Source organism: Corapipo altera, unplaced genomic scaffold, assembly GCF_003945725.1.
Source record: "Corapipo altera isolate COAL_440 unplaced genomic scaffold, ASM394572v1 51, whole genome shotgun sequence".
Classification (NCBI taxonomy): Eukaryota; Metazoa; Chordata; class Aves; order Passeriformes; family Pipridae; genus Corapipo; species Corapipo altera.
The window spans coordinates 9,948,349-9,971,554 of NW_020884892.1; the positions used below are offsets into that span (position 1 = coordinate 9,948,349).

Genomic DNA, 23,206 nt, shown 5'->3' on the forward strand with positions numbered 1-23,206 from the left:
GATTTGCTTTTTCTTCTGATGTTTTCTCTGTGTTTCAACAAGGCTAATGCATCATGACCAATTGTACAAAATACAGCTAAGAAAGAAATACAACACGCTCTCATTTCCAAGTTTTTCTTTTTGTAAGATTTAAAAGAGCAATGTTCTATTTGCATCTCAGTCTGAGAACTAGTTCACTGTTATCCACAGACAAAACCCTGGGAAGCCTTTCTGTATGACTTGGGCAGCCTGGCAGAGGAGCGTGAAAGGCATCAGGACATTTGCATTCAGAGACTGATTTCACAGTATCTAGATAAAAATGGAACAAACAAGCTATTAGAGTTGTAAGCTCTCTTAGCATAATTTTTTGAAATTCAGATGGAGAAATTACGAAGGCCAACATTTTTTAAAGTTATAAAGCAAATGCAAACATACTATGCTTAGAGGAAATGCAATGGGAGTCAGCACTGTCATCTTGTTTTGGAAGCAAAAGACAAAGAACAGCCAGTTTAGTGATTATCCAGTGCTTTTTCTTTAATGTTTATGAAGGGCACAGATTTGTGTGATCATTAATTCTACCTCTCTCACATTTTACAGCTGTGTTTTAAGGCAGTATTTTACATAGCATAACTTTACTCACATCAGGAGTTATAACCAGTGTACCCAGCAGAGAAATCATGAGAATCTGAACAGACCGATCTTCACAGATCAATAATCACTGCAGGACCTGTATAATTTTTGATTATTTCCAGACATTCAGTGAGGTAGAAGCAGAGTCTGGACTCCTGTGAAGCACTTGCTGTGCATATTTTCTGAAAAAATTCTAATAAAGTTTTAGCTTTCTAAAACCTGCACTTTCATTTCTCTTTAGCAAAAAGCAATAAACTGTTGCTTATCTCTGCACCCTTTGAAGGAAAGTCTCCTTTGAGGCTTCTTCTTATTTACCAGCACCTACCACACAGTCATATCCAAAACACCTTGAAATATCTTCTAAGAGTAGGGACCTGCCTGGTGTCTTAGACACTGCTGCACTGCAACTTCACATCAAATAGAGATGTTTGATGAAAACACTATTTAGTATCTGTGGTCTTCTTCCTTTCGCCCTAAATTAATTGAGATTATTTATCTCCCTATGTCCCCTCCTATGCCTTCCATTCTTTGGAAGGTCTAAGCTTGCATTCCTCAAGGTTATAGGCTTGGGGGAATTTTTGTACAAGGAAGAGTGAGACTTATTAGAACCAGCTTGCATATATCCTCTATAATACCTATCACAAGGATTACGTATTATTCCCGTATCAGTATCTGCATACAGATATCCAGCAACCACATAACCATTTCTGAGTCACACCTATCTTTTTACCTCCCAGTACAAAGTAATAGCAAACTAACTACTGACTTTTTTCCTTTTTTTTTTTTTTTTTTTAAGAATGTAACTGCATGTTCTGGTGTGTATTTCCTTAGATCTTCTTCAAAGTACAGTGCATACTATGAGAAAAATTCCATTCTTTCACTCCATTTTAGCTGTTAAAGTCATTCTTCACTACTGTAGTCTTTACCTTTATCTCTTCTCTGTCCTTTGTTTGCCTTTGATATTTAGGAGGGAAAAGTTCAGTCTTTCCTCACTGTGCAAACAGTTTCCATACTACACTAACCACACTCTGCTATCTGGACTTCTACAAGTAGATTGGGAGAGTTGAGTATCACCCATTAATCATGACCTTTACAGCTCAGGTTTGAACTTGGAGGTTAGATACAAATGCTGACGAAACTTTGGAAGCTTTTTAATTGACACCAGGTGTGGGATTCATACTCTGTAGGTTTTAATAGTCAAAATATTAAGATCCGCTCTCCATCACCCCACCTGGCTGCCAGGACCATAGTTGTGGCATGCAGAGTCTGTGGTGAGCAGTGCACAGCCAGGTTGCAGGATACAGGAGAAACCACGCCAAAGATCAGCATCCATTTGAAATGTTTTTGCAGCCAGCCTTACTATTCTCACTAATATTCACGCAGTGTCACATGCCAAAACAGCTGTGAAACTATATAGATACATATATATATATGAAACCAGCCCCAATGCAATTATGCCTTCTCAAGAAATCTTAGCCTTAATTTTGTACATCTAGAGTCAGCAAGGTAGTTGCAAGGTAGTTTTTTTGACTTTCCAAAGACAAAATTATTAACCAGACTACTGCCATAAATATATTAAGTAACTTTAATGCTGCTTAGCATAAGTCTTTGTTATATACTTTCATCCATATACTCCAGTGTAAAGGTATTTTTTACAATATGAAGTATTTTTAAAAGTATATGGCTCTAGGTAAAATGTTCACAAAAAGTCTCAATGCAATTAGAGAATTAGGAAAAAAAAAAATCAGACAAGAGTACAAAATCTTTGGAAGAAAAAAAGATTCAGAAAACAGAAAAAGGAAAACATCCCATTGCAGTAATTCCAGATGACCAAGTGGTTCCGTAGTCAGAAGGGCTGCCACTCAGTGCCGTGTCACCCATAAGAACCTATCCTGAGTCAGCAGGGACTGCAGGGCACTGCTGGGGGTGGCTGCCTCTCAGAGATGCTTGTACCTGACAAGTTTGATAAAGCAACTTCCATGGCAGATACCGTTGTTGGCTCAAGGAGAACGAGTACACCTGGGAATGAAGGAAATCCTGTCTTCCCTTACCCAACCACTGCTGGTCTCTGCAGAATATTCAGGTGCACTGGGAGGATGTAGTGAACAAGTTGTTTTACGAATGACAGGGAGCTTTTATTCTCCCGGGTTATCTATTTGGCACTATTCGCAACAGCAAAAATTATTTGTTAGCAGTATAAAAAAAATTTCACCATCTGCAAAAGGACATGAGTGTCAGGGAGCAGAGCACAACATTATCGTTTAGTTTTGCTAAATCAATTATCTATATATAATATTGCATGTCATTATACAACAGGATATTCAAGAAAGGCTCAATTAAACTTCATTCGTGCGAAAAGCAAACTCTGTAGTGGGTGGACCGCTTTGCATTCCACTGCTTTCAGTAAGATGTTGCACAGGCATCTGTCCAAATAAAAACACCTTTACAACACTGCAGGTTTAGAATGCAACAAATAACACACTGCAAGAATTGAGGTCAGACATTATTCACCATTTGTTAACATTCCATTCAAATGATATTGACTCACATAATACCCAACAAATGCAGCACTTTAAGTAACAAAAACAAATCTGTACTCTAAGGAAGTAAAACAGTGCAAATATTCCTGTTAAACAAAAATACACCATGTATATACACACACAACACAAATGCACTGTTTTGTTTTGCAGTATAAATAGATCTGATAAATAGTTCCTAAAACTAATGAACTACTGATTGTCAGTCCCAAAGTTTTCATCTAGTATAGAATGTAATAAGCTTCAAGGATCAGATGACCACAGCCAGATATGGCTACAAAAGAGTATCAAAAAATTTCACTGCATGGTTATTTAAAATATATTCTCTGTACATCGAAGTTAATAATACATATATACTAAGTTGGTATCTCAAAGTCAGCTCTGATCATGCAAAGAGCAGCAAACAGAACATCCATGACTTTACAAGGAGCCTCAAGGCTGGACCTGTGTGGAGTGCACCAAAATGCTGCAAGACACTTAAGGCCCAATCCCAGGACTTAACAAGAGGGAAGCTTTTTAGCTGCCTATGCAGTCAACATCTTGGCTTAGTTTCCATTTTCTTTCTCTATTGATGTAGCACTAGAGTTCTGCTGTTTATCCCTGAACTCCCTAATACCATACAATGAGTACACTTAAAATGCATACACAATAGAAGTAAATATTAGAAAGGGAATAGATGGAAACTTGTTGAGAAAATCCTAATTAAGGGTTATTTGCATTTAAAACAGATTTTAAGCAGAAAAAAAGTCTTTTTGGAATTACAGTAAAACAGACAAGTAGCACTTAATTTGATCTGAAGTGAAACACATGGGTGTCAATCTCTCTTCAACTATTATTTAGCCTCCATCTCCTCAATGCCAGGGCTGTGCTGAAACCGTAACAAACAGCTGTTGCAAAGGCAAAAATCTAGAGAAGAAGCAGGGGAAAAAAGAAAGAAATGAATCACGCATTACATTGCTCTACAACTGTTTTCTATTCTAAATGAATATATAAACACAGATGATTTAAAAGTTATCCCCCCCCCCCCCCCCCCAAACATTTAAGGTGAAGATAAGTTTGGGATCCTCTGAAGTCTCTTCAGGAACTTCTCTGTTACAACCCCATTTTACTACTACCCTATGTTACTACTTTACACTTGATTGCTTCAGAAGACATTTTGAAATAGAATATTAAATAGAATTCCTGCAAAGTTATGGTACAAAGTAAACATGTATACATACACTGTGTATTTCAGTTTTCTCTTACCTAGACTGATCAAACATTAATCTCATATTTGTTTCCAAATGAATGTCTTTATCAGCAAACATCTAGGAAGACATCCCTCTAAGCAGCAGAGCTCTTTTACTTGCAGAAATACAGAAACAACTCCTAGTCTGGCCTCCTCGACCAGATATCCAGTCACTAGAACAACTTCCAGAACAATACCAGGAAGTTGCTCTTGCTCAAGAACTGAACTGGACAGATTTGAACTGAAGGTCATGTCACAACGAAACTGAATACATAATAATGGGTTATGTCTCTTTGAAGATACAAATTCAATCATAACCTATTCCTTGCTTTGCATACACGTCTTAATTTGACAATTGAAGTTTTGAATAGATGCTACACCATAGAAATACCACCTGTAAAAAATGAACATATATATTTCTAATCATGGTATATGAAAGTAATTTAAAAAGACAGAATGTTAGCGACCTTATATATTTTTTTGTCATGTAGCTTACAGGACCATTTTAACGAAGTATTTTAAAGGATTACAAATTTTTTTCTGTGTGTTCTGACTTCCTAAATATACACTTTTGCAAAAAATGCAAAGACACTAAAGACTTGTCACCATGGCCAGTCTTCACGAACGAAGATTTGGGAAAGGTTTCTACCCACATTTGTTACAAGCGCGCTGGTGATACAGGGCTTTGCAAACGCAGGTAAGGCCTTCGTGCCTGTGCAATGGATTTTTTAGGTGAGACACAGTGTGCGCTGAACTGAGCCCACCCTTTAATCCTAAGGTTCATCTGCTGGGGCCGAGCGAGCTTGGACAGTGGCAGCGAGGTCCTCAGGACGTAGGTTTGTTTAGAGTGACCTTCTCTTAGATGGATGGCCTTACAGGGCTGACGAGCTCCATCTGCCCGGGTTTAGAGTTGTCTTTCTCTTACACTAAAGACTACAGTTGTCTGATTCACCATTTTCAAGCATCTCTTAATTGAAGATACTGAGGCAAGTAACAGAAGAGTCTCCTCCTCCCCTATCTTGACAGGTATTTGAGGGTTTTGAAGAACTGAATTCTTCCTTAAAAAGTAGTACAGAAGGGGGAAACAGTCTCTTGGAGTCCCCAGTATCCTGCTGTCAGACAAAATTACTTAAGTGACCATATATTCAGTGGGATCTGAACACACTAAACTAGGATTGACGAGGTACACTTAAGGGTAGAATTTGAGATACCTGCTTAGTATAAAGATCTCCCTTAGTTCAGACACAGCTATGAGACACCACCTCTGTCCTTGTGCCACATGGCCACACAGATCAGATGTGCTTGTGTGTTACTGGGAGGTGGGTAATGGTGAGGAACTCCAGACTTGGAGACTGACGTGACCACTTCACCTCTTCAAACTGTTCATCTGTTTTTATCTTCAGATGAACTGAGGGTGCTTACTAGGCAAAATTTATGGTGCACTTTTAAGTTTTAAGGACAACAGATACCCAAGGAGGGTTTGAGAAGCTTAATAAATACATATTGTTCCCTGAGGTTTGCAAGACCCTCTGGATGGAACAAAAAATAAGAGCACTAGTTTTAGTACTTTAAGCTAAGCCTACATGGCATACCTCTACTTGCCCCTGAGGAATCCGGCCAGGGAGAAAACAAGAGCCTGGTATATTTTCTGATTCAGCTATGCACGCCCACATAAGCGGATACAGTGATTCAGTGATGATGGAAAAATGCATTCTGAACTTAGGCTATCAAGAAAAGCACTCCAATAATTGCTATAAGAGACAGCATGGCCCCGACACATAACTTTTATGCCTGATTTAATAAGTACGTATGTGGAGCTTCACAAAGATCTAGTCCAAATTTTATTTCTCCATGGCATATTCAGGACTATCTAAATGGCATAAAAAAAAAGGCAACTGAAAATTTGAACACAGGCATGAAATTTGTACCTCATCCTTTGATAAAGCCTCAGTTGTTATTTTTTCTTCAAATAACCAACACCATTTTTACACATTACCTTGTCTAAAAATTATAAACTGTAGTGATCACATACTTAAAACACTACGGTGAAGAGTAGCAACTCTACACTGCAGTGAAGAGTAGATATCCCATTAGCTTATACCAATAGTTTTTGCATGTTGCTGTTAGACACCATTTGCTGCTCTCAAAGACAATAATTTCTCTCACAGCTCCTCTTTCTATTCCATCTTGCTGTTAAGTTCCCAAGTTGAATGGCTGGCTACAAGGACTTACAACAGATTTCTGTTCCCCTGATACAAATACACAAAATACATACCGAAGCTGCTATGCTTATGTTATATTCATGACCAGTTAGAATCCTCTCTTGTGCGGTGGAATTGAATTTGCGGGGAAAGTGATGTAGAGATGTAGTTGCTGCTTGGAGTAGAAAAGCTCCAAAATAAAAGACAAAAGTAGCGCCATGAAAAATAAAATCCTAAAAAACAAATAACAGAATCAGTCCAGGCTGCAATCCATACGTAATTCTTCTGTCTCAGTACGAACGAAATCCAACACTGAAACATGAAACGAGCACTGATAATGATAACTTTAGATAAGCTGTGTTAAATCCATGCGGGAGCTTAACCTGAACATGTTTTCACAGCTGCTTGTACTTATAAGCAACTCACTAACATTATTAGTGATAAAGTGCAGCTCTCTCTCTCTCCAAACCTTACATTCTTTCAAATTAAGAGGCATGTGCTCATCTTTATGTCCACATGCTGACATCTTAGATCACTTTAAAGCTATTGGACCTTACAGAAGTCTCCCTTCATAGGGCTCAGATAAAAAAGAAGGGACATACAGGCCAACTTTATCACATTTCAAGCAGTACAATATGATCTTGCAGCCCCCCACATCCCTTCTTAGCTATAACCAAAGCTCAAAAAATGCCCCCTCCATGCTTGAACTTTGCTTCCGTGAATGCCCAGAGACACCTCAGCCTTGACACAGATGAAATTTACTTCCCAACATCAGAATACAAGACCTGAGGCATCTCCTTAACTCACTCTGACTTGGTTCTACCCAATAGTCAGTAATCTAAAAGATCTTCATGACATTGTCGAATAAAATGCCTGAGATTTGAGAGGACGGATGTTAGGATTTACTTTAAATATGCTTCTCTCCTAGCCCTCTCTATTCCCTCCTCTGTGGTAAATACTAACTGAATGTTAAGGTTTAAACATCTAACTCTCATTTCAGGGTTTTATTTCTGACACAGAGGAAAAAGGTCTGGTGCTCAAGTATCTTTGCAGGTTCTATTTCAGAGTCCAGTGTTCCAGCAGCAAGATCTAAGACATGTTCCAGTATAGTTTTAAAACATCTAAAATATTCTTCTGAAAACTCCTTTTGTTGTTGAGTCTGAAAATTGCACTGACATCTGCACTGCACTCAATTCCTGAGTCCATACAACATGTACTTTGTGCCTATACCTATGCAGGTCTGCAAAAGCCACAGACACAATTTTTAAAATACACACAAGTATAGGTATGCTTTTTGATGATGCTGATATCCATGATATACAGTCTATCTCCAGCATAATGAATTCTTTATCAACTTTAACTTCATTCGAGTGCAATGGACTACCAGCATGTCAAGAGGGAGAACCCAGGGTACACTATGTGAGCCCAGCACAGCAGCAGTCAGCATTTATATGCACTAGAAATTACTGTGTGACATCCTTACCTAATATCTAAGTGCTGCATTTCCCTGTTTAGAAACATGCAGTTTCTTGGCAGATGTGAGATTTTCTTTTTATTGAAAGAATTTTCTTTTCAAACACATGACTTGTTCTGTATTTGACAGTAGCTAAAGCTACTTATCCCACCCTCATCGGTTTTGATAAGTTACAATATAAGCTGCTACTACAGTTCCCCATTCCACTTAGATCAGGACTGACTGCATACAAGAGAGATATTTTCAGAAGACAAACTCTTTAATTTCCTTCATTCTCCTGCCAAACCCTCTAATTTCCTTCTCCTGGAAGCAATGACAGTGAAGCTATGTAGCATCAGTAAGGCTTCACATTCACATGGTTATGGTTTCTGTGACCAAAAACCCCAAGATCTTATGAGGGAGAGTTTTTTGGTTTTTAGTAATTGTCAGCATGGTGCCTAACTCTCCCTTGCCTCCACACTTGTATAATCATTGGAACCTCATACAAAGTGTTCGTAAAATACTAACAGACCTGCATGATAAGTTAGTTCACATCTAATTTTGTAAATGAGTATGTTGTGAGTCAGGCTGTAAAGGACAGTATTTGTCATACCATCTGGTTTAATACAGTGATGTACAGAGTGATGTGGCTCGATAAGGTCCATCTTTTCCACTGTGTAGTATCTTATTTTTTTAATATCTTTATTAGCATTAATGGATATATCCGTTATACTACGTAAGGTATTGCTAAATGCAGAGCTGCATTTACTGTAACAAAAATAGTTCTAGTGTTTCCAGTAATTATTTATTTGCAACAGACGGTAAAAAAAAAATCTTGTGAAGTGTTGCTAAAGACTTCGGTGTCAACAAGTTACTGAACATTTGGGTACCCGAAAATAGTGGTCAAATGATCTATCTAGTCTTATTTTTGTTGACAGCTGGAAGGGGCTGGGTTTTAGTTACCAAGTTACAGATAAAATCATTCTTTCTGCATTTATTTAAGATGTTGACTGAGTTATGATAGCTTTTCAGATGAAGCTACAGATACAGTTTTTATACAAGTTTTGTAGCAATTTCCTGACACAGAAAGTTTTCCAGTAATTTATTATATGCAAGGGGACAAAATGAACAGTACAACAAATCATTGCCAGTATCAAGTAGCCAGTGTGTAACATACACACAATTGTCATAAGGTGAAATTTGTATGGCATTTTCAATCTATAGAAGGCTTTGTCCTTACCCAGCAACTCTTAAATAGATGCATGATTGTAAACTGGCAAACAGTTTCAATGAAACCCAGGACACTATTAATTTACTTCAGTTATGCACATGCTCAAGGGCTTTGTTGCATCATAATTTGTGAGGATGTTGCAGCATAAATCCCTGTAAAGGTCTTTGTGATCGTAACTCATTATTAGCCTAATTACTGCCTCTATTGTGCTGGAAAGCTGATGCCGTATGGATGTGTACTCACAGTGCTAAAGTTTGTTTTTAATAGAATCCAGTCTGTTATCACTGATAGGTTTTGAAGTTATCTGAGCTCCAAACTCATGAAGCTCTATGATTTGCTTTAAAGACCTTTTGTTTTAATGGATTGTCCATGAATAACCTGAACAGATTCCACAGATGTTGATACTGAAGCATGCAATTCCAGCTGTCATCAAGGAAAGTGTCAACAGGAAAACTAAGCCACGTAGAAGGAAGGTGAAGGTGATCAGCAATTACAGACAGCCATACTTTAGTGTTTTAGAGGTTGCAATCCTTTTAGATTTTTTTTAAAACTTCCATTCTGATCACAGTTTTGCCATCCCTTTTTACTCACTTCCAGTAATATAAAAGAGTGTGATATCATCTCCTGCTCAACTATTTGAGTACTAAAAACTCAAAGTAAAAACAGTTAATTGCAAAAAAGGAGCACATAAATTAGCAGTCAATAACCTGAGGTATCCATATGGTTGACAAAACCAGAGCAAACAACTTCCCTTTTTTAATAGGAAGGTACAGTCTGTGAGAACTGCTGGCACAGGCCACAACAATTGATTACAGCGAGAATCAGGTTTTGTCTTCACAATGAGGAAAAGCTGAGCAGAGTATAATTATATCTGTAGTCTCACCAGACGAACGTTAAGTGTCCTAGTAAGAAACTATATCATCCTGCAGGTTATTCTGTCTTTGACCACCTAAGGTCTAACAGCCACTCAGCATTGCTGCCCTAGTTTTAAGAAATCAGCCCAAAAGTCACCCATAGACTTTCTTAGGAACTGGAGGGGACCTTCCGGGTGCTTAAGTCGAGTCTGTGGAATCTCAGACAATCCCATCACACAGAATGTTCATAAATGCATCCCTTCCTTTACAATATTAGAAGTATCTTTCTACGTCCTATTATTCACAGGGTGTTACTACCACTTCTTTAATACCAGAAAGTATTTTCTGATTTCCAGTCCACAATAATTTCTGGCCATTTAAACCAATTTGTTGTCATGCCTTGTTAAACTAGTCCTCTTCCTGCTGCTCATGCATTTTATGTGCTCACAGAGGACAAGTATATTCCTTCAAACAGTTTCGACAGCTCCTTCAACCTCCATCATATAACAGGTCCTGTATTTCCTCTGTCATCTTTGTAACCCTATTCTTTTTCCAGTTTTGAATTTCTCCGTTTTGAAAAACTTTCTGCTGATACAGAAGGCCAGTCATTAAGACTTTGGATCAGCACTTCTCATTAGATCATTATCAGTTTATAAAACAAAGGGAATCCTTAAATAAAGAAAAAATCTTACCGCCTGGTTCCAGTTGACAGCAATTCTATTTGCATAGCCGAAGAGAAATACAGAGAGGAACACAATGGACAGGAACCATGCGGTCACTGCTACAAACATGACCCATCCCTGCAGCAGTGGCAGTGGAACTTGGGTAGAAGCGACCAAAATCCAGACTATTGTTCCAAAAAGCTGCAAGGGAAGGAATACAGAGAATGAACTGAGAGATAACTTTTATTCAGTCCTTTCTGCCTAAGAACTGATATAACGCATTACACATCATCAGATTACTCTTAGGAACCAAGAAGAAACACTTCCAAACTACTCAGAAAGCCAAGTCCTCTTCTCAGAAATAATACTCACTAAGTGGTGGTAGGACAAAGCCACTCTGAAATTCTTCAAAGTTCTTAAAATAGTCTTGAAAATGGGATTTACAAACCCAAAGGACTTGTGTGCTGCTGCTGCTGAAAATTCTATCCTTACTCTCATTTTGAGGAAAATATAAGAAATGTGAAGCAAATCTATCTACATATACTAAAATTGGCATGAGAAGGATGTACTTCAGATTTTGATTCAATCTCATACTATTTAATTTAGTAGTCCTAATCAGATGAGATACAGAAAAGATGAAACTACTTCTCTTTTTCAATGTATTTGTAATAACAAACTGAAAGAGAACACATTAAGCAATAAAGTGAAAGAGAAAACTAGAATACACAATAAGGCATGTTGTAAATTATGTTGTAAAGATTAGAAAAATATACAGCTTTCCAGAATCATCATAACTTGAGGAAGAATTCAGTACTGCCAATTTTCATTTCAGCATATTGATCACAGCGAATGAGTGAGAGGGACACTGTGCTATGATGGACTGATGGAGAATTTATGTACTCTATGACTTCCCTGGTTTAATCAACTCTTGGTGTAAGGAAAGGCTATTATTTCTTCCTGCAAATCCTGCCTCTTAATAAAAAAAGGATAAATGGAGTGAATCACAATTGTCACCTGAAGTATGTTCATTTATTACAGAAAGATTTAACTTCATAATCCAACCTGCTGAATAGTGACAACTACAATCAATTTCCAAGCAAGTTACTTCTCTCCTGTTTAAATTCTACAGATTTACAACCAGGAAGTCAGAGGTTACATTTTCAGATTCAGAGAACTTCCTTTTGTATCAAGGTCGGACGAGCGAGACCTTTTAAAAAATGCCTGCTATAAAATTAGTTGGTTCCTCTCTCATGTTACTTTGCAGCAGCACATATGTAAAGATGCATTGTAAGTCTCAGTTCAAAGCTCCCAAGGGTTTATGTATTAGCGTTCAAATTGTTCTCTAGGGTTCCTTTTTTAGCTGTTGTGAAGAACCAAACTTTCTCTAGTTTCACAAGACTGCAGGTGCAAGTCTGTTACTCAGTGACCAGATAGCGATGGGCAGTTAGGAAGCAGAAGGGATATCAGAAAGTGTCTGTTAAACAAAAAAACTTAGTAACGTGAAATGTTTTCAGTATTTTGAATGTGCAAACTTGCAGGTTCTTTAAAAATAAATTTAGAAATGTACTGTAGAGACTGCTAATCTCAGCGCTCACTACTGTGTTATTTCACACCACACCTGTCCAGCTCAGCTGTCAGATATACAATAGGTGGGCCAACCTAATTAACCTTTTGTTCCTACTGACTCAGGGCCTGATTTAGTGCCTGGACTTGTGTTTTGAGCTCCTTGCTCAGGCGGAGTTTTATAGCTTGCGGGACGGGATCCAGCTCACAAACAGCATTCTGCTCTGACCCCGAGAGAAAAAAAAAAGTTAATAAAATCAGTTCTACCGAAGTTTTTTTTTTCCCCCTCTTACTTATCAGTACAAGGGCACTGCAGAGCCTCATACACGGCCTTAGCTCAAAGGTCTCAGCCCTGTGTACACCAGCGAGGACTTACACATACATGACATTAAACACACTTGTAGGAGTCTGCACAGGACCAGTAACGCACGCGCGCAGGAAAAACCCGGTGTAACTCCATGGTGCGTTTTTGGGTCTGGGTCACAGACTGGCTTAAAGTCCTCGACAGCTCAAACAACTCCGCGAAAACCATCTCGGCGAGGCCGAGGTGAGCGGACTCGCCGGGGCCGCGTCCCGCTGCCCCCCCGGCCCGGCCCGGCCCGGCCCCCGCACCTGCCCCGCTCACAAAATGGCAGGTGAGGAGCGCGGGCGGCGCGGAGCCGGGGGGGCCGCGGGCGCGGAGGGCAGGGAAGAGCGCGGGAAGGCGGTGGCCGCTTCCCCCCTCCCCGAACTCCCCCGTGCACTCACGATCTCCAGGAAGATGACGGCTCCCGAGAAGGTGCGCAGGATCTCCAGGCCGGAGGGCAGCGTGACCCGGGCAGGCGGGAAGTAGGGAGCGGGGCTAGGAGGCGGCGGCATGGACGAGGCTGCCCTGGGCAACATGCTGCCGCGGCGGCGGGTGCGGTGCCGAGCGCGGCGGGACCGCCCGAGCCGCGGCCAGGTGGGCGAGGGGCGGGGGCAGGTGAGGGCGGGTCGGTCCGCACCTCCTCCCGCCCCCCGCCCGCCCCGGGCCGGCACCGCCCCGCCTCGCCCGGGGCTGGGAGGGCGGCCCCGCCGTGACGGGCACCCGACCTGGGGCTGGGCCGTGCCCGACTGGTGCTTGTCCGGCTTCCCCGGGAGCGCAGCGCTCCGCATTCACAAGTCCTGAATCAGTCCGTGATTTCCTAATGCCGGCTTGCAAAAGGTTGTTATTTACCTTCTGGTTACAGATATTTGGGGCTTCGAAATTACGAGGTGGCACTTTTTTTTTTTTCCTTTTTAAAGGAACCTTTAGAAAGGAACATTGCCCATTCGAAACACTGAAAACATTTCGTGTGTATCTTCTTTTTGTTCAAACTGGCTCAACTATGCACAGCTGCTTAAAAGTAATAGAAAATGTTTGTTTGTAAGGCACACGTTCCCCAGACCACTTATAATGCATTTTTTCTTATGTTTCTTTGTATCAACATCTTCCCCAGATGAAGGATGTGGCACTAAGCAGCAGTTTTGTTATTTCTCCCAGACTAGTTTAGGATTAAGTGTCCTGACTATGGGATGACTGAGCACTGTTTCACCTCAGTGTTAAACTGTGCAGTGTTTCTGGGTGTTTATCCACAACACATATAGCTGCGATTTTACAGATTACATTTTAAGAAGGTTTCATGCAAGCGTAGCAGCAGCTCTGGAAGTTGAGCTAGCTCGAGTGTTAGGAATATATTCCTTTATGTTTAGATGCATGATGTTTCTGGGATGTGCCTTTGTCATGGCAAGAAATGCCACAGCCTAATGCCTGTCTTCTCCACCCCAATCCAAGCTCCAGGTGGAGAGCAGTTGACTCCAGTAAACACGACTCACCCATGCTTCTACCATACCTAGTACATAAATAGGTTTGTGATGCTTTTAAAATGCAGTAAAAGTTGCTTGGCTTTGAAATTGTGGCTTCTAAAGGAGGAAGAAGCAACAGTTTGCATTCTTTATTTTACTCTCTTCATCCGCATGCCTGTTGTAGCTGGATGCCTCTTGCACTTAAGTAGATGTGGGATTGAATCCCCATTAGGCTGAGGAAGGCACTGAGCCCAGTCTTCCCTCTTTTCTAAGTGCTTTACCCCATCAGTTACTCAATAAGATAATATTTCTCCTCTAGACCTATTTTAAAAGTGAACCTTGTGTCCCATCCATTTATCTTCAGGAAAGGACTTAGGCTCTGGAGGTATATGCCTACAGGACCTGATTTGGGTGTGTTTTGGAAAGGAATGGGATTCAGACTTGTGCCTAAGTGATTAGGTGTAGGTGGTTTGTTCTCGAGGTTGCATTCTGAAGACCATATGTCCAAGTCATTTCACAGTCTGGCCCTAAATCTGTTGAAACTGCCCTGCAGAGGGAGAAATCTCAGTGGGTGGAAAGCTGGGTTGGTCAGTTTATGATTCAGAAGGAGAACTGTGGTTGTCCTTATCTTATACAAAGGAAGTACAAATAACACTTGGTCATAAACATCTCCAGTGTTATTATCCAGCTGTGCAATTAATCTGTGTGAACTCCAGCAGCACTGGATTTTATTAATGATTACATACCATGTGCCTTCACTTTTTCTTGCTTATAAATACCATTCCTTTTAGTCTGCACATTCTTTTTAACGCTTCTTTTCTAGAATTTTAGTAGGTTTTTACAATAAAGTCTAAATTTCACTGGGAGGTATAGGTATGCTGAGTAGATTTTTGGCAGGGCTTTTTCCTGAATCATAATCATTTAAATGAAATTGACTGTTTAAAATACTTTTACTGTGTTCAGGCAGGATGCACTACAGCACCATAAGGGATTGCTTTTGTACTGATTCGTGACCTGTTTGAATCTTTAAAGATCTGGATTCTTTAAGGGATTAGTGTCAGGATTGCATTTTTAAATTTCCATGGCAAAAGCACATGTTTGTGTTGGACTGCTTTTTAATAGCATTTTTATGTAACTAATTGCATCTTGGCATGTTACAAGGTAAACTAATGATGCTGCTTCAAGTCCACCAGAGTCAACAAGTAAACGGAAGTATATTGATTCACTGTGCATAGGAAAGTCTGTCTATACAACCACAAGGACTAAAAACTGCTCCTAAATGGCTAAAACATAAAATCCAAACTCTTTCCCCTTCATGTTGTTATGCTTATGGCAGCCTAACACAAAGTTGGCATTGTCATAGAACTAAAAAACCAGTTGCTATCAATTTTAGATTATGCAAAATAATTGATGATTCGAGTTCCACGTACAGTGATGTAATATGTAGATATCTTATATATCGAAATTAAAATATCTCTTCTGGAATACTGTAATTCTCCCTCAAGTAATCAACCATTAGAAAAATGCAGTAAGGATATGAAAATTAGTTATAGAGCAGTCCTATGCAGCAAAATTCAGGCTACCTTTTGTAATGTGTGGCATGACACTTATGGAAAAGCTGAATATTAGTAAGGATACTAGAGTAATAGGTGAAAGTCATGTCAGTGTAAGAATTCATGGTCCTTAACACCTTATCTGAATATGTTACCAAAAGCACTTCAGGAAGAGATGTAATCTCACGTCCCATGTTGCAGTGTGCACAAGGGTGGTCTGCTAAAATGGCCAAAGGGACGAAAAATAAAAAAACAATAAATGAGAGTAGCTCTATTCTCCTGTGGCTATGTTTACACACAAAAAGATTTCCTCAAGCCAGAGCAGAGCTAAGAAAGTATTAGGATTAGATAGTATTAGGATCTGCTTCTTTATTCCAGAAACTTTCTTTTTCTGGAGGAAGTTGCCCCCAAAAGTCATCTGTTTTTCTTTTAGATTTGCAAAGCTGCTCTTTCTTAAGAAAGAACACAGACTCTCTTAATCCCATAATTAGTTGCATATCAAAAATAGAAAACCTGAGGCTGATCGTATAAAATGCAGACTGGTTTTTTAATGGATTAATTAATTTTACATGCTCCGTGAAATTGCATGCAGGATTCTGATCTCATACTGGTACAAACTCTGGACTCATTCCCCTTTAGCCAGTGAAATTAAATAGGCATAAAACTGGTTTGCATAAGATGAGTGATAAGGAAACCCTTTCGCATCATTTGTATAGTGTATTTACTCAGTGGTAACCAAACTTGAGAGTCATGGTTGGACCTATGCATATTATGAATTAGTGTGCAAATACCACTACACTATTGAGGTTTCTTGGGAGGCAGTGCAACAGTTTTTATTTCTAACAGGCAGGGCCAGGCTTGTGAATGCATGGTGCCCCTTTTTGAATCACTGCACTAAGGGAAAAATAATTGTTGAAATCTCTCACTTCATCTGGTTAAACTGAGCTTGGGATGGGTGCTGCAGAGGGCAGGTTAAGATAAATGTGCCACCTGTTTGGCCCACCAGTCCCAGAGATGGCTGGTTACCAAACCAGTCCCTACAGTAGCTTAAAGCAGTCTCACAGCTGCTGCAAGCAGTAATTTCTGGCTGGTTCATAAGCCTGCAGTGGTACGCTGGATATGACCTCTTCCCACAGAAGTGTCTTCTGTGCCCACAGCTTTGGGATGAAAGGCGTTGACCTGGCTACCTTGGCTCTCCACAGTCTCAGGATGCCCTTTAAAGCAGGGAATCCTTAGCTGGCTGGTTAAGGGCATTTGAGGGTCCCTTCACACAGGCACCACACAGCTGGGAGTCTGGCGTTGAGCCAGGGGCCCTCCTTGGTGGAGTAAGCTGGTGTTACTGAGAACGGACTGAGGTCTCTGACCGTTCCTATAACATCGTTTCCATGTTCCTAAGGTTGCCAGCACCTAATTTGTTTGACTTGATAGCACTGCTGTTTTCTAGCAGTGTAGTTTAAGATGCAATCAAAGGGCTGATTCTCCTTTAATTTACTTTGAGGAACTCCTTTTAGATGTGTGAGGGTGCAGCAAAGGTAAAAATGCAAAATCTCATTGTAGTAGAGAGGAGGATCCTGAACTGGCATGGTGCAGGAGGCGAGGTGTGTAGAGAGGGACATGGCAGAGCAGAGCAAAGTTACCTAATGGGAAAATGTCTCCAGAAGTCAATGTGCTGCTCTTGGCATAGGTGACCCAGCAGGAAAAACGTTTTGCGTGCATCATCCCCAGAAGGGAATGTGGAAGTCTCAGAGGTACAAACTGGGAGCATAACATTCTTGCAGATGAGAGATGAGTAAATGACACTGATTGTTTATGACAGAATTGCCCAGGGAAACCAGCAGACGGACTGCACAGCAGCAATACTTAATGCTTTGTTTTTTTTCTTGTCCCCCTCCAGCATCATGATGTAAAAGAGGACCAGTCCAGCCAGTCGCAGAGGAACTCACGTTCAGCAGCACAGGCAGGAGGATGTGCTAAATGCTGCCAGTGCAGGATGCAGCACAGCACCATGCCATTGGTACTGCTGGTAGCGTGGGTCTCTTCTCACTCTGTCATCACTCAAGGTTTGATCTACTAATCTTTACTCATAATGTGTTGACCTCTGATCTTATCTGTTGTTGCTCAGGAGTATGTATCTATTGTTTTGATGAACTATCAGTACAGACGGAAAGTCACCTTTTTCCTCAGTTGGAGTTTGTTTACCTTTTGGGGACTGTTTGTTTTATTGAGCAAATTCCTGGCTAAAAATCCAATAGATGGCAAAGGATAATTAAGCAAAAGACAATGGTGACTTTATTTTGTGATGAATGAATTCAGGAAGGAGAAGCAGGGAGACATTAAAATAGGGTTGTATAGAAAAGCACTGTAATGGTTTAATATAGCATAAAAATGCTGCTGCAAAAGCAGTGAATCCATAGATTTCAAAGCAGTCTGAATTTATTTAGTTGTAAATAAGAAGGATTTATCAGTGTTAAAATAATTAGAACCTATCTGATGACTGTTAGTAGGATGGTAAAGAGCTATTTGTATGTAAGTATGGGCATCTTTAAAGGATATATAATATATATTTGTAGTTAGTTTCAGTTTGCTTAAAACAGCAGTGTCTTATTCTACTGACACATGTTTTTACTTACAGTAACTACTGGAGTTGTAAGGCTGAGATGGAGCTCTTCTGCTACCAAATTACTGACAGACCTGTAATCCTTTTACTGACTAAGCATCATTTCAAAACTGTCTCCAAGCCTCCAGCCTCCAAGCATCCAGTGCCTCTGGTGTTCACAAACTTCCTCGTGGTAGTTCAAACTGCGGTAGGGGATCAAGGGTTGGACTTGATGATCTCGAAGGTCCCTTCCAACCCAGCTGATTCTATGATTCTATGATAAGCCAGTGTAACTGAGCTGCTGCACAATGAAGGGATCCCATTCCCCCAGCCGTGGTTTTCCTCTGCCTCCTTTGCATCAAAGCCAATGAAAATGAGGGTACAGAGTGGTTCAGACCAAGGCAAAACTGTTCCTTGTTTCTCTTTGGTTGATTAGGTTTATGCTGAAATTAATTAATTTCAGTACAAAAGGACAGTTTAAAAATGAACACAAAACTTGTGAATCAGATACACCACCGTGTTCTATCTTCTTCAGAGAATGTACAGTACATGGATGTTTTTTCTCTTTTAAGATCATAGATGGAAAGCCATTATTAGGATTTTTCTTTTAGACAAGAAATGCTGATGCAGCTTCTAGAAGCCTTCTGGTGGTCTGAGCCATGCTTCTGAATCTTTAGACACTCTACCGCCATGCCTATATTAAGCAAAGGGAAAAATTAAATTATCACAGTTATTTGTTTGTAGTGGAAGAATATTGATTTCATTATGAAATTCAAATTGTTCGTAAAGAGGTATTTGAACGTTCCTATGTATAGGTGATTTTAGGGAAAATGCTATCTGGAGTGTATTTTCTTGAGTGAAGTTTACGGTGTTTTACATCCCAGAGGACTCCAAGAGTCTCAACTGAGATGAATGGGTCACAATATATTAGCATTTTTCTCATTTTCCTTACTTAGACTAAGCAGAAATACGTGTTCTGTAACCTTGAACTTTAGAGTTATAAGCTTATTATGAGTTTGCCTGTCCTCTGCAATGATTACTCCCTAGGACACCCAGGTGTTTTCAGGAGCTGGATGCCACTTATAGAACAGGAACCCTGTTTCTAATGCTTGATCTTCTGACATCAGATTGAGAAATACTTCCCACTGATGTGCTTACATCCTCTGAAAAACAACTCCAACACTGAAGGCAAGTTCCAAATAGTAGCTCCTTCTGATTCACCAAGTGCTGAAGCTACATGAGAAGTTAATAGAACACATGAGAAAAATATCTTTATTTCATGGAATTACTATGAATATGTTTCTTAGGCTTATCTCAGCTACTTAGTTGCTACTGAACCCAGGCCCAGATTCTTTCACAATGTTTTGGTAAGTTTAAACATTTGATCAAGTAGGTTCTGATTCACAGGGAAGCAAACAGGTTTGATTTTTTTTTTCTTTCCTTTCTTTCATAAATCCTAAACCAGTTAAACTGCATTCCTGTTGGCCTGGCATCCTTCATGAAGAAATAAGTGTTACACACAGTATGTATGCAATTTCTGGATAGAAAACAAACTGTGGTTCTACTAGCAGGTTTAGCTTACGAATCATCAAGGAAGATGAGGTGGTTCATGTTGTCCTGATACTGAGACACAGTCTGCTAAGATGTGGTTTAGACTAGGAAAAATAAGTTAAAGACCAACTGTCTCACTTTCCCTCCATGATTTTAAATGAGACAACCACAGAATTTACTCAAACAGAAAATGAATATTTTATTTCATTCACAGTTCCTGATGGTTTCTTGTATACATTTATGTCTTTGTGCTTTGTTTCCTGACATCTTTCCACTTCTTGCACATGCTCTTCTTATGTAGTGGGTGTTTTCATTCACTACAATAAATAACTCCTCACAGTGGATTTGTTCTCAGAGGTGCTGGATGAGGGGAGAGAAAAGGACGGTGGATTGGCTACCAGGAAAATTTTGTAATTTATTTACAAGGCAGTAATTAATAAATAAAACCAAACAAACTTTAAACAGCAGCTTTCTTGCACCTTTAAACAAAATTATTCTTCTACCCTGGAATCTGATTTGAAATGGGACCTTATGTTCACATGTCCTTTGGAGCGTTTACAGTCTGCAGCAGTGCATTTCAAATACTTGAATGGCCTTGCCATTTTCTGCCTACCAGTAGTTTTGTGGAGCTATTTAAGTAGCTTAAATTTTAATCCACAGGTATTTGGAAGAAGGATGAATCAGTGGTCAAAAAACACAGCTCATTAATTTTACATAATAGCAAAAGAATAAATAGGTCAGTCAGTATTCTGTGCCTTATTTTACTAGTAGCATAGTCTAATTGCTGTGTAGTTAGGGTTTATAGGGTACTTTGGAGATGTAATTTGTTGTACAGGACTAATGTTTTGTTCATACATTTCTACATCTAGCTATACTCAAAAAGAAATACTTAACTTGCTTGAAGCCTTTTTGAGTTTCTGGTGCACAGTGAAAGCAAGCACGCTGGGATTCAGCTGACCAAGCGCCTCTGTGTATCTCTAGTTACCTGGCTAGACCCCCCACTACAAACAGGAAAGAAATGGCTGCATTTGAGGAACAATTTGTTTCGTACTAAAGTACGTATCTGGAAATAGATCATATGAATCACTTGTGTTCTGCTTTGTCCTTGGTTTTACAAAAAATGTATTTCTGCCTCTTCCGGTCCTGAGAAAGCCCTCTCTTGCATATGTGAGCTTGCAGAAAGCTCTGGTATTCCTGAGCTGTTAAAATGAAATTTCTTGTTGGACGTACTGACAACCCTTTAGATTTCCTCTGACAAACTTTAAAAGCATTTTCGAGACCTAGAAACTGTCTCACAGGGGGAAATAAATTGATCAGTTCACATGCTAAGCATCTGCCAACTCTGTATTCACATTTTTCTGCACTGTTTTACTTAGCCTTTTACTAGATGATCATCATTGTGACTACTTTCACTCTCCACAGAGTGCTCCACGTGCTCAGGGAATGTCATGGGGCAACTGTTATAAAGACTTTTATTGTATGAAATTAGGAAAATTAGTATCTCTTGCTAGACAATTCGCTGCTGAGGGTTAGTAACATAGCAAAAGCTTGAAACATCCAGTAAGGGAAAAAAATGAACAGGGTATTCATGACTGAAATCTGTTTCCAAAAAGACATTACTTTTATTTGTTATACTCTTAAGGATTGAACTGTGTCTGCATCAGTAAAATCAAAGTAATGATTGGCATCTGGCTACTTTTATAAAGTTATGTCTATTTTGTAAAGCACATGAGAAAAGACAAATGTGACAAAAGAGAAGATATATAATGAAATTGCACTGTCTGTGAAGGTAATGGCTCTGCAGATGCACCTGTGATGCACTGCATCACACCCAGTGAGAAGCTACAGTCCCTTTATGGCTCAGCACCTGCAGATCTGCACTTGATTAGGCACAGGACCTCCATGGGATTTAAGCACGGGTATAGCACTGAGGGTGCTGAGGTATAACACTAAGGGCCTTAGGGATTCAGAACTCAGAAATGCACGTGTGCACCCACACTTCCCAGGCATGGAGTTTTGTGTGGTTAGCCACTGTACTTCGGTAGGCTGTTGCTGCTGCCGGCAAAACAGGGTGACGCGAGTTACTGGTCCCACCCACCTAACGACAATCAAGTGAAACTTTTCCTCCCTATGTTGAAAGATCCGCATGGAGAAACCTTTCCAGGCCAGGAGCGGGTGGGGCCCCGAGTCTGCACTCGGGCGCACTGTATGCAGCAGGTAGGCAGACAATTCTTTTACAATTTGCTGTTCTTCCTTACCACACGAGCATAAAAGAAACCCAGATTAAGCTACTGCTTTCATCTTGCTCATTCTTTTTTCCCCACGTGAGTAGGTTACATGTGACTTCAATAAATGACAAAAAAGAGAGGAAAAAAAGAAATATCAATTCACAGCTTATGTACCTGTGCAACCTTATTAAATCAAGACAATCTAGAGCAATGCTTTCCAAATAACCATGGTAATCCCTCTCTCTGTGAGACATTTACTATTTTTATTATCATATGTGGTGTCAAATTGCATCTCATTAACCATTTCAGTCAGCTGAACTACAACTGCAATATACTGTTTAAGGCTGTATGTGAAACTAAATAGAGATGCCTACATATTCTTGTGGCTATGGTCAAGAATGTGTCATTCCATTGCTCTAGGTGCTAAACTGTTTTTTTAGAAAAGTGATTAAAGGTAGTGAAAAAAACGGAGAGAAAGAAAGAATTGGAACTGCTGAATGCCCATGTGAGATTGTTTAAAATGCTTGAGGAAAATGTATTCTTAATGGGATATATTGATTCTGTGATCATTTTTATTAGAATTAGTTTTTAAAACATTATATTTACCATAGGTATCCTTGCCTTATGTGTGTTATGAGCCTGGGGAGAACAGGATGATAATGCTTGCACTGAGTCAAGTGACAGTCTTCAGAATATAGAAAATCATACATTCCTGGCTGACCGAGAAAGAGCAGGAAGTGTGCTGAAGTATTCCTCCTATGATGTAGCAAGATCTTAAGCAGCTGTCTTGTATTCACTGTATATCCACAAGCAAATGTGTCAGGAGACTGGAGTGGCTAAACATGGAGCTTGGTGGAGCTCCAATACAAAAAGGGAGTGTAGAGGGGATGGAAGCAGGGACAGGCTACAATGGAATAATTTAGAAACATTGCCTGAGTTTGTAGGGGTAGCCTCAGGGGCTCCAAAGCCTAAATGCAGTTGAGACTTACATGGGAAGCAGAGCAAGAAGAGCTTCCACTGGTGTATAGTATAAAAAGCCTGAGCAAGAATACATGGAACTACTGCTGAATGGAGGAGGGGATTCAGTGACAGCATTCATGGATAGAACGGAGATGTTCTAAAGTTTATTTGCCATCT

The 23,206-nt window shown here is 39.9% G+C and overlaps 1 protein-coding gene across 1 annotated transcript; it reads right to left on the reverse strand.

The window, feature by feature from the left end:
- Positions 1-1,371: 1,371 nt before the first annotated feature.
- MAL2 (mal, T cell differentiation protein 2) lies at positions 1,372-13,280 on the reverse strand. Its single transcript, XM_027645602.1, has 4 exons — positions 13,086-13,280; positions 10,806-10,976; positions 6,650-6,808; positions 1,372-4,052 (listed from the first exon to the last, which is right to left on the reverse strand). Exons 1-4 carry the CDS (start codon positions 13,218-13,220, stop codon positions 3,972-3,974), a joined length of 546 nt encoding a protein of 181 aa, XP_027501403.1. The 5' UTR covers positions 13,221-13,280; the 3' UTR covers positions 1,372-3,971.
- Between the last annotated feature and the right edge of the window lie 9,926 nt (positions 13,281-23,206).

Coding starts and splice junctions, on each gene's coding strand:
- MAL2 (XM_027645602.1), bottom strand. CDS start 13,220: ATGTTGCCCAGGGCAGCCTCGTCCATGCCGCCGCCTCCTAGCCCCGCT. Junction 10,977..13,085: donor CCGTCATCTTCCTGGAGATC/GTGAGTGCACGG, acceptor CTTCCCTTGCAG/CTTTTTGGAACAATAGTCTG. Junction 4,053..6,649: donor ACATAAGCATAGCAGCTTCG/GTATGTATTTTG, acceptor CTTCTTCTCTAG/ATTTTTGCCTTTGCAACAGC.